Here is a 12,421-nt window from a genome sequence, read left to right as displayed (position 1 = left end):
ACTTTATAGCTACTCAAACATGGGATGGGAGTCACGGAGTAGCCAGTCACGGCGCACAACTATGGTGGATTCAAGGACTGCCGAACAAAATCTCCACAAGTGAGAAAAAAACATTGTCAGTGAACAAAAATAATTATTTTTGGACCAAACCAAAGAATTTGTGGGGCGGTGAATGCTGAATCGTGACTGTGTGTGGATCCACTGTATAATATACTGTAGATATTGTAGCTTGCAGTGGAGTGGAACTACCCTGCATTATATGCATTATATGGAGGTGTGTTTTAATTGTGTAATAGTTTGCACTACTCATGTACTTAAATGTGGCATCAGTGCCATGTGCGCCAGGGGTTTTCAAAGCAGAGTAGAGTGAGCATCCGCCCCAGAGAATATAATAGGCTGGAGTCCACCCTAAACACTGAAAAGTGGTCCCCAACTCCAGCTTGTATTGGTTCTCATAAGAATGTGTACCTAATGTTGTGGCCAGTGAGTGTATGTCTGTACACCCAGTGCAGAAAGGATATGATATGATATGCTGATTCTACGTCTAAAAACAAAAATGTGTCTACAAGAGACAAGAAGACAAGAATAACTAACTGGATAAATTGCATAAATACCAAAGTCAACCAGTTTGACCCCTCCCTCAGTCGTCAGGAGGATGTTGTTGCCTTTGACATCACGATGGATAATCCGGTTGTTGTGCAAGTGCTGGAGACCCTTTGAAAGAGACAGGAGAACACACCAGGATGCTGTCATTGCTGTGTGATCCGTGCATGCATTACAACGCATGTGATGCCGTCAGTGTAAAGCAAAACACCGGGAAAGAAAGACGTTCACTCCCGACTGTCAGAATGAACGCTCAGCATGTTCCCCGCATGGTGAATCCCACCTCCTGCTCACACTAGCAGCTTACCAGGAGGGCGCTGTACAGGATGTACGCTATAACGGGCTCCTGGAGACGTTGGCCTCGCATCAGCAGCCCTTTGATGAGCTCTGTGACGGAACCGCCATTGCACAGCTGAGGAAGAGAGAAAAAGCGACTTAGCATCACTTGGGATTCTTGTCTGTCGACTGTCTTTTTATTGGCCTGCGGCACATTCGAAAAATAGAATTTAACAAGAAAACTAAAAAAATAAAAATAAAAAAACCACCAAAAATGGAAAAATCAGCAGTAATTTTATGTGAATAAAGTCAGCTAATGAGAAAAAGTAGTAATTTTCAGAGAATAACGTCTAAGTATTATGGGGAAAAATACGCCATTTTAATAGCATAGTTGAATGAGAGGAAAAAAAGAATATTAGTGAGAAACTTGATCAATGAAGCTGTCATTTCTGGAAAAGGTGGTTGTAGAAAAAGTTAGAATGTTACAAGAATAAATTGTAAAATATTATGGAAATAAAGTCATAATTATGAGAAGAAAATTTACAAGAAGAAAGAGTTGGGAAAAAAAACAACAGCAGAAATGGAAAAAACAGTTGTAATTTTACGATAATAAAGTACAAAAATATAAGAGAAAAAAGTATTCTAAAGAGCAAAAAAGGTGCAATTTTATAAAAATAAACTTTTATGAATTTTATAAGGAAAATAATAAAATTATGGAGTTGCATGGATTTGAAATATGAAAGAAAATATATGTTTTTTTCAAGTTGTAATATTATGAGAAACAAACTAAACAACAAATAAAGGTGTAATCTCTGGAAAATTAGGTTGCGTCAAAAGTGATGTTATGTTAAAGTCAAAATATTATGGGAATAAATTCATAATTAAGAGAAAAACATTTACAAGAAGAAAGTTTAAATCGTTGGAAAATTTAAAAAACAACAGCAGCAAAAATGAAAAAAAACTGCTGTAATTTTAAGAGAATAAAGTCAAAATATAAAGAGAAAAACGTTGTATTATAATGATAAAAAAAAGTCGGACTGTTACAAGAATAAACACTTAATATTTAAAGGAAAAGTAATGTTATCTGTAGCACAGAGTTTCAATATTAAAGAGAATATATTTTTTTTACTTGCAATAATATAAGTAAAAAAAAAAAGGCACCATTTTACGAGAATAAACTCGTAATATGAGGAAAAAGTAATGTCATAGCATAGATTAGGGCTGGCTGATATGGCCTCAAATCAATATCACAATAAATTGGGCAGTTTTCACTCGATAACGAAAAATACACGATAAATCCCCGACCACTATATATCTTTGCCATCTGAAAATAATTGCAGGAAATGCAAATTAACTGCTTTTCGTTGATTTATTGACCAACTGGCACACATTACTTTCAATGAAATATAATTCACGAATTGGGATGCACCTATTCCGCCGATAAAGCCTGAAAAAACCTCCAAAAAGCAGCAACAGCGCTCCATTTCCATCATGTGCTTTGGGTGGTTACAACAGTTTTCATACTGACTTTGCATTTCATGTTCTTTTTGCTCAACATCATCTTTGTGGAACCCAAAATAAATCCCCCGGGGACTGCGGTGTATCGTACATACCCTGGCATACTACATCCTGTACACACATGTACTAAGCTACACACACACACACACCACATAACATGACTGGCATCACGTCTCATGCAATTACATTACTAATGGACACTTATCACACTGCACAAGAAGAACGGCGTTGATATCAACCCAACCTACCACAACCATGTCAGGTAATATTTCCCAATAATAATAATCATAATAAGACAATTTATAAATATAGTGACTTTCTCATTTTTCTAACAATTCTATTCAATTCCAGACATTCCATTGTCATGTTATTTGCCTACATGTGTGTGCAATGTTGGCTTTAGAAACTGGATAGATAACCATCATCAAAATAATCATTTACACAATGAAAAGAGAACTTCACATGTTCTTGTAGCCATGTAACCATCAAATAAAGCATGGAATCCTTAATCATACTAATCATGGTTTCCTATAGAGACGCTTTTATAATGTTTTTATTTTCTTGTTCTTTATTTGTGAATTGTCAATTTTGCATAATTGGCCATGATGGACATGTTTTTTGTTTTTTTAAAGGTTTTAAAAATCCATATATTCCAAGTCAAGTGTTTCTGTTATTAGTTTTTAATATCTTTTAGAGCGGCGTTACGATGAATACAAACAGGAAAAAAACTATTTTTAGCGCATGAGTGGGAAAGTATAGTACGTCACAGAGAGCAGTCATCTTTCCCGCAGCGCTCCAGTATCCAACTGATAACATAGATAGTTAGCTAGGTCAGCGAGTGAAGCTTGTACGGCTGAGAAGGCATCGTGCGTCAACGCAAGTTGCCGATGTGAGCCAAGACAAGTTGTAGGAGACTTACGGATTATATGCAGACGTGCCAAAATGTTACTCTACTTTGATTCACTGTGTATGGACTTATTTCAGGAGCAAAATGCAAATGACAGGGTTGAAAAATGTAGTCGCACGTGTGCTCCCTTTTAATTTTTTCTACTTGCACAGTCTATTTCTAGGTGCATAAGCGAGTGAAATGCTGGCACTGTACAGCCGCTTCTTCATTTGAACCATCAGCCGTTCCCTCATCGTCTGTTTCCCTTCTTGATCAAAGATGGCGCCCTCCGTGGCAGACGTCTCTGTGACACTCTTCCGTTTTTTTCTATTTTTTGCTATTTTTTTGTTCATTTTGGACATTCAACACTCTCACGCAGTACATTACAACAGAGAGACACTTTTGAACATCGGCAGGGTTCACCATGAACTTTCATTTAGCCTCTCAGACTTTGCCTTTCTTCTGCGCCGGGAGAACGCAGCAGCCTGCGGGCCTGGTGAGCTGAATACCCGGCGAGCAAAGCATCCGAGGCGTAAACGAGGCAAGCGGGCCGGCCTGCATGCTAGGCTAAAAGCTAGAGCGACTAGGCCACCGCTACCAAGCCTGCTGCTAGCCAACGTCCGCTCCCTCGAAAACAAGATGGACGAACTAAGAGCAAGGATTACAGCTCAACGTGAGATCAGGGAATGCTGTGTCCTCACCTTCACAGAAACCTGGCTGACGGAGGATATACCGGACTCGGCGATCCAGTTGGAAACATTTGCTGCTTACCGGGGAGATCGGACTTTAGCGTCTGGTAAACACAGAGGTGGCGGCGTCTGTGTTTACGTAAACAAACGGTGGTGCATAGACGTACAGACGATGGAAAAGCACTGCTCGCAGGACATTGAGCTGCTGATGGTGAAATGCAGACCTTTTTATTTGCCTCGTGCGTTTAGCGCTGTGTATTTAACTGCTGTTTACATTCCACCACGAGCTAACACCGCTAACGCACTAGGCCTCCTGCATGACATCACTGATAAACACGAGATCAAACACCCAGACGCTGTATTCATTATATCTGGCGATTTCAACCACTGTAACCTCAGGACTGTCCTCCCCAAATATTACCAGCATGTGAGCTTTCCCACAAGGGAAAATAACATCCTGGACCAAGTCTACAGCAACATGAAAGGTGCTTTGAAGGCTGTTCCAAGACCCCACTTTGGAAAGGCCGACCACATCTCCATATTCCTTTATCCAACATACAGACAACTTCTTAAAAAAGCTCCCCCTGTAAGTACAGCAGTTAAAGTGTGGAATGAAGAAACTGATCAAGTACTTCAGGACTGCTTTGGCTGCACAAACTGGGATGTGTTTAAAACTGCAGCGGGGAGGGAAGATTGTACTGTTGATTTGGATGAATATGCTTCTGCTGTTACTGGCTACATTAGCACATGTATAGAGACTGTTACCACCACCAAGTATTACAGAAAATACCCTAACCAAAAACAGTGGATGAACTGTGATGTAAGGGCTAAGCTACGTGCTCGTTCGACTGCATTTGTCATGGGCACCGCTGATGACTACAAAAAGGCCAGATATGACCTGAGGAGGTCCATACGAGAGGCCAAAAGACAGTACAGACAAGCTGGAGGGCTACTATTCCACCTCAGACCCTCAGCGTATGTGGGTGGGGCTCCAGCACATCACAGACTATCAACAGCAGAGTAGCGTAGCCACGTCCAGCCAAACCACACTTCCAGATGAGCTGAATGAGTTCTATGCCCGCTTTGACACCCAAACTCCTGATGAGCAGAGAGGGTGGCTGGACTTGGGGAGCACACAGGACTCACCTCTCATGGTGACATCAGCTGATGTGCGCAGGGTTCTGAACAAAACAAACCCACGAAAAGCAGCAGGCCCAGACAACATCTCAGGACGTGCACTTCGGGTTTGCTCATCAGAGCTAGCTGATGGGCTTTCTGACATATTTAACCTGTCGCTTGCACAAGCATCTGTACCGACCTGCTTTAAGTCCACCACCATAGTGCCCGTACCCAAGAAGAGCAACGTGACCTGCTTGAATGACTATCATCCTATAGCACTCACTCCTATTGTTATGAAGTGCTTTGAAAGATTAGTCATGACCCACATCAAAAAGAGCATCCCGGCAACTGTGGACCCTCTACAGTTTGCATATCGCCAGAACCGGTCCACTGATGATGCAGTCAACACTGCCATCCACACAGCCCTTTCTCACCTACAGGGCCAGGACACATACGTCAGAATGCTATTTATAGACTATAGCTCTGCTTTTAATACAGTCAGCCCCCACAAACTCACAAATAAGCTCCTCACACTTGGCCTGTCACCCTCCCTCTGTAACTGGGTGTTTAACTTTCTAACAGGCAGGCCCCAGTCAGTCAGAGTCCACAATTGCACATCCAGCTCAAGAATTGTGAGCACTGGGACCCCACAGGGGTGTGTGCTGAGTCCACTCCTCTACACGCTCTTCACCTACGATTGCGTGGCCTCCCAGAACAACACCAGCATCATTAAATTTGCAGATGACAATACAGTCATCGGACTGATCACTGGTGGTGTTGAAACATCATACAGAAGAGAGGTGGTGGACCTCATAGCTTGGTGTCGTGATCATCTCCTTCTCAATACAGATAAGACTAAAGAGATGATCATCGACCCAAGAACAAGGGAAAAGGAGCCGCATAAACCCCTGTTTATTGATGAGACTGAGGTGGAGAGGGTGAAAACCTTCAAGTTCATTGGCACACACATCAGCGAGGACCTCACCTGGTCTCACAACACCCAACAAATTATGAAGAAGTCCCAAAGGAGACTGTACTTCCTGAGAAGACTTAGGAAATTTGGCATGTCCACCACAATCCTGAGTTGCTTCTACAGATGCACTATGGAAAGTGTCCTTACCGCCTCCATCACTGTTTGGTACGGTAACTGTACAACACGTGATAGGAAGGCACTCCAGCGGGTGATCAAGACCTCACAGAACATTGTTGGGGCAGCCCTCCCCTCACTGCAAGACATTTATAAATCTAGAGTCCTACGCAGAACACACAACCTCATCAAGGACAGCACACATCCACAACACTCATTATTCACACTCCTACCGTCAGGCAGACGCTACAGGAGTTTGAAGTCCAGGACCACAAGACTGGCAAACAGCTTTTACCCACAGGCCATCAGGCTTCTCAACGAAGCACTCACACACGCCGCACGCAACACAAGCACACACTCATAGCACTTTATTTATTTACTTATTTATTTATTCATTTATTTGTATTATATATCTGTATTAATGTCTCTTCTGTTGTTGTTGCTTAATTTATTGGTATTAATGTTTCCGTATTAATGTTCTTATTCGGCCGCACGGTGGTCTAGTGGTTAGTACGTTGGCCAACACAGAAAGAGATCGGGAAGACCTAGGTTCGATTCTCCCTCCATTTCTGTGTGGAGTTTGCATGTTCTCCCCGTGTGCGTGTGGGTTTTCTCCGGGTACTCCGGTTTCCTCCCACATTCCAAAAACATGCAGGTGAGGTTAATTGGAGACTCTAAATTGTCCATAGGTATGAATGTGAGTGTGAATGGTTGTTTGTCTATATGTGCCCTGCGTTTACACCTGTCCAGGGTGTACCCTGCCTGTCGCCCGAAGTCAGCTGGGATAGGCTCCAGCATGCCCCCGAAACCCTAATGAGGAGAAGCGGTATAGAAAATGGATGGATGGATGTTCTTATTCTTCTTTCTTGGGAGAATGAACAGAATAAGAATTTCATTGCATAGTATAACTGCCTGTTTTACTGTGCATATGACAATAAAACTCTTGAAACTTGAATCTTCTTGTTCAGGGTGGATGGGTCACGTGGCTGTAACTCGTCTTAAAGGGGAATGAACATAACATACCAGCACACACAGTCAAAACAGACAAAATGACTTATTTTCTTTTTTATTAAATTTACTGACATGGGCAAGATGACACCGGTTATTGTGGTAAATTTCAGTAAGGGAAAATTTTCGGTTTATTGTCCAGGCCTAGCATAGAGTTGTTAAAATACTAAAGAAAAAATATGTTATTTTGTAATATTATGAGAAACGACCAAAACCAAATGAAGTTGCCATTTTTGGAAAATTTGGTTGGGAAAAAAGTTATAATATTATGGTAATAAAGTCATAATATAATGAAAAGAAAACTTAAAAAGATTATTTCATCGAAAATTGAAATATTAGAAAAAAAACAGAAAAAATAGGAAAAATGGGAGAAATGGTTAAAAAAAAAGCATAGAGTGAAGCTGATATTAACAACAGGCTTTTTCACCTATATGACAAAGCTGAGATTCAGTTTTTTCTTGAAATACTGTATAACTTCTTAGCATATCTACATGTGTTGCTTTACTAAATATCAATAGAACTTCTTAGCATATCTACATGTGTTGCTTTACTAAATATCAATAGAACTTCTTAGCATATCTACATGTGTTGCTTTACTAAATATCAATAGAACTTCTTAGCATATCTACATGTGTTGCTTTACTAAATATCAATAGAACTTCTTAGCATATCTACATGTGTTGCTTTACTAAATATCAATAGAACTTCTTAGCATATCTACATGTGTTGCTTTACTAAATATCAATAGAACTTCTTAGCATATCTACATGTGTTGCTTTACTAAATATCAATAGAACTTCTTAGCATATCTACATGTGTTGCTTTACTAAATATCAATAGAACTTCTTAGCATATCTACATGTGTTGCTTTACTAAATATCAATAGAACTTCTTAGCATATCTACATGTGTTGCTTTACTAAATATCAATAGAACTTCTTAGCATATCTACATGTGTTGCTTTACTAAATATCAATAGAACTTCTTAGCATATGTACATGTGTTGCTTTACTAAATATCAATATAACTTCTTAGCATATCTACATGTGTTGCTTTACTAAATATCAATAGAACTTCTTAGCATATCTACATGTGTTGCTTTACTAAATATCAATAGAACTTCTTAGCATATCTACATGTGTTGCTTTACTAAATATCAATAGAACTTCTTAGCATATCTACATGTGTTGCTTTACTAAATATCAATAGAACTTCTTAGCATATCTACATGTGTTGCTTTACTAAATATCAATAGAACTTCTTAGCATATCTACTTGTGTTGCTTTACTAAATATCAATATAACTTCTTAGCATATCTACATGTGTTGCTTTACTAAATATCAATATAACTTCTTAGCATATCTACATGTGTTGCTTTACTAAATATCAATAGAACTTCTTAGCATATCTACATGTGTTGCTTTACTAAATATCAATATAACTTCTTAGCATATCTACATGTGTTGCTTTACTAAATATCAATAGAACTTCTTAGCATATCAACATGTGTTGCTTTACTAAATATCAATATAACTTCTTAGCATATCTACATGTGTTGCTTTACTAAATATCAATAGAACTTCTTAGCATATGTACATGTGTTGCTTTACTAAATATCAATAGAACTTCTTAGCATATCTACTTGTGTTGCTTTACTAAATATCAATATAACTTCTTAGCATATCTACATGTGTTGCTTTACTAAATATCAATAGAACTTCTTAGCATATGTACATGTGTTGCTTTACTAAATATCAATAGAACTTCTTAGCATATCTACTTGTGTTGCTTTACTAAATATCAATATAACTTCTTAGCATATCTACATGTGTTGCTTTACTAAATATCAATAGAACTTCTTAGCATATCTACATGTGTCGCTTTACTAAATATCAATAGAACTTCTTAGCATATCTACATGTGTCGCTTTACTAAATATCAATAGAACTTCTTAGCATATCTACATGTGTTGCTTTACTAAATATCAATAGAACTTCTTAGCATATCTACATGTGTTGCTTTACTAAATATCAATAGAACTTCTTAGCATATGTACATGTGTTGCTTTACTAAATATCAATATAACTTCTTAGCATATCTACATGTGTTGCTTTACTAAATATCAATAGAACTTCTTAGCATATCTACATGTGTTGCTTTACTAAATATCAATAGAACTTCTTAGCATATGTACATGTGTTGCTTTACTAAATATCAATATAACTTCTTAGCATATCTACATGTGTTGCTTTACTAAATATCAATATAACTTCTTAGCATATCAACATGTGTTGCTTTACTAAATATAAATATAACTTCTTAGCATATCTACATGTGTTGCTTTACTAAATATCAATAGAACTTCTTAGCATATGTACATGTGTTGCTTTACTAAATATCAATATAACTTCTTAGCATATCTACTTGTGTTGCTTTACTAAATATCAATAGAACTTCTTAGCATATCTACATGTGTTGCTTTACTAAATATCAATAGAACTTCTTAGCATATCTACATGTGTTGCTTTACTAAATATCAATAGAACTTCTTAGCATATCTACATGTGTTGCTTTACTAAATATCAATAGAACTTCTTAGCATATGTACACGTGTTGCTTTACTAAATATCAATATAACTTCTTAGCATATCTACATGTGTTGCTTTACTAAATATCAATAGAACTTCTTAGCATATCTACATGTGTTGCTTTACTAAATATCAATATAACTTCTTAGCATATCAACATGTGTTGCTTTACTAAATACCAATATAACTTCTTAGCATATCTACATGTGTTGCTTTACTAAATATCAATAGAACTTCTTAGCATATGTACATGTGTTGCTTTACTAAATATCAATAGAACTTCTTAGCATACCTACATGTGTTGCTTTATTAAATATCAATATAACTTCTTAGCATATCTACATGTGTTGCTTTACTGAATATCAATAGAACTTCTTAGCATATCTACATGTGTTGCTTTACTAAATATCAATATAACTTCTTAGCATATCTACATGTGTTGCTTTACTAAATATCAATAGAACTTCTTAGCATATCTACATGTGTTGCTTTACTAAATATCAATAGAACTTCTTAGCATATCTACATGTGTTGCTTTACTAAATATCAATAGAACTTCTTAGCATATCTACATGTGTTGCTTTACTAAATATCAATATAACTTCTTAGCATATCTACATGTGTTGCTTTACTAAATATCAATATAACTTCTTAGCATATCTACATGCGTTGCTTTAATAAATATCAAAGTGGCAAAGTTGCATGCTGTCATTTTTCACTATGTGGCCATCCCTGGAGAAAATGTGAACACCCTTGTGTTAAAGCATGACAGGAACTAAAAGAACACCTGAAGCAGAACTCACCTCCAGCACCAGCCAGAGTTGTCCACCTGATACTTTTTCCGACTTGTAAAACATGCCGTAAAACTTCACCACGTTGGGATGGTTGGACAGCGACCTCAAGATGTTGTATTCCGCCTCAATCTCCTCATCCACGTCCTTCACAACACAAAATGGTATCAATGCACTGATGTGTCACTTGTGTTTATTTACTTCTGATGCTTTTCCACTGCATCAGGTACTGCCAGCCTTGGCTTGCTGCTTCAAGAGAAAAGCAAAAACGACGCTGTGTTGGATACGACAACGCGATGTCATGCTATTTAAAGCGAGTTTTCATCGAGAAATAGTACAGTCGTCCCTCACTATATTATGGTTTGACGATCACTCCCTCACTGTATCACGTTTTTCATAAATGACGGCTGTTTGGTGGTAGGCTATGGTCTATTATTAGTCAAAACACATTGAAATACAAGTGATATGTAGTATTTTGATCACTGGGTGGCAGTAATGACACAAAACATTGAGACATTAGTCACATGACATTACCTTAATACTGCCTGAAGTCATGAAGTCAGCCATGGCATGTCCCACATGATAGACTAAAAAAAGTTTTCCTCTCGTTCCCTGTGGAAGTAATAAGTTTTTGGCTTCTTAAGAAATAAAGGCTAAATGTTAGCTGGCTAGCTGGCTAGCTTGCTAGCTAGCGGCCGTCTCAAGTCCCTGCAGCATAAGAGTGGAGCAATGTTGTAAACAAAGAATAATAGGAGTGTAAAGGTGGCTATAGGGGTGTTATTTCATGTCTACAAGGCTCTAATAATGTTACAAAGCGTATTTAGAAAGTCATAAACAGGTTTTCTATGCTCTAACTACCGAAATATTCAATTTTTTAACATTAAATTCTATAACGCGGAAATTCATTTATCGTGGTCGGGTCTGGAAAATGTTAGGTTAATTGGCGACTCTAAATTGTCCATAGGTATGAATGTGAGTGTGAATGGTTGCCATTGGCTGGCAACCAGTCCAGGGTGTACCCCGCCTCTTGCCCAGCTGGGATAGGCTCCAGCATACCCCTACAACCCTAATGAGGATACGCAGCATAGAAAATGAATGGATGGATGGATGGATGGGTCTGGAACCAAATAACTGCTGTAAACGAGGGACGACTGTCGTCTACTGCCATGAATATGTTGGCTGTGCCACGCCTGTATCTGGTTGAGCCTTACAAAGTGTAGAAGTATTTTGTATGAGCTGTTTAATCTTAGTTATTCAATTTCCATATTTGGAGGTGTTTGAAATTGCTTTGACAAATTTCTATTCACTAGCGTGTGTATGTGCATGGGACTTTCCCAGTTACTTTTATTGCAAATGTTGATCCAAAATCGGAGCGGAACATCAAGCTAGCAGGAGCGTTTGAAGGGGGGTGGAGGGAGCATTCATATTTTAACCCATTGACTGCCAGCCATGTTCAGAGCAGAGAGCGCCACACTGCCAGAGTTTTGGGGCATTTTTGCTCAACTTTCAAGACCCACAGAATATTGAGTTTTAGGACGACATAAACATTGAAACTATCTAAAGAAACTTTACACTCTCTTCTTTCATAAGAAAAAATTTTGTTTCTAGCCTTACATAGAAACAACATAGGGTAGTTTCAGCAAAAATACATGATTTTCACCAAAAAACAGAGAAAACAAGCTTTTTCTGCAGAGTAGCAAATTCAAGCAGAGTGACGGTGGGGTCTGCTGGATTTCTGCTGACCGATCCAGACGGCAGCCACTCGTCAGAAGAATCAGGGTCGGGTTCTGAGTCACACGACTCTGAACTGTTTCCAGTGTCAGGCTCCGTGTCAGAAATTCACACACAAGATGAATA

The 12,421-nt window shown here is 38.4% G+C and overlaps 1 protein-coding gene across 4 annotated transcripts in view; it reads right to left on the bottom strand.

Moving 5' to 3' along the window:
* myo3b (myosin IIIB) overlaps positions 1–12,421 on the bottom strand; it is a 185,807-nt gene that overhangs the window by 152,252 nt on the left and 21,134 nt on the right. For 2 of the 4 annotated variants that reach the window (XM_054786514.1, XM_054786515.1), the window contains 4 exons: positions 11,099–11,176; positions 10,577–10,711; positions 911–1,015; positions 615–714 (listed from right to left, as the gene is read on the bottom strand). In XM_054786514.1, coding sequence (XP_054642489.1) covers positions 615–714; positions 911–1,015; positions 10,577–10,711; positions 11,099–11,176 — 418 coding nt within the window. The remainder of the gene's footprint in view (positions 1–614; positions 715–910; positions 1,016–10,576; positions 10,712–11,098; positions 11,177–12,421) is intronic. The other 2 variants (XM_054786516.1, XM_054786517.1) reach the window with 1 other exon arrangement.

Source organism: Dunckerocampus dactyliophorus, chromosome 9 (genome assembly GCF_027744805.1).
Source record: "Dunckerocampus dactyliophorus isolate RoL2022-P2 chromosome 9, RoL_Ddac_1.1, whole genome shotgun sequence".
NCBI classification, from domain to species: Eukaryota; Metazoa; Chordata; class Actinopteri; order Syngnathiformes; family Syngnathidae; genus Dunckerocampus; species Dunckerocampus dactyliophorus.
This window is presented reverse-complemented; position numbering and strand designations above follow the sequence as displayed.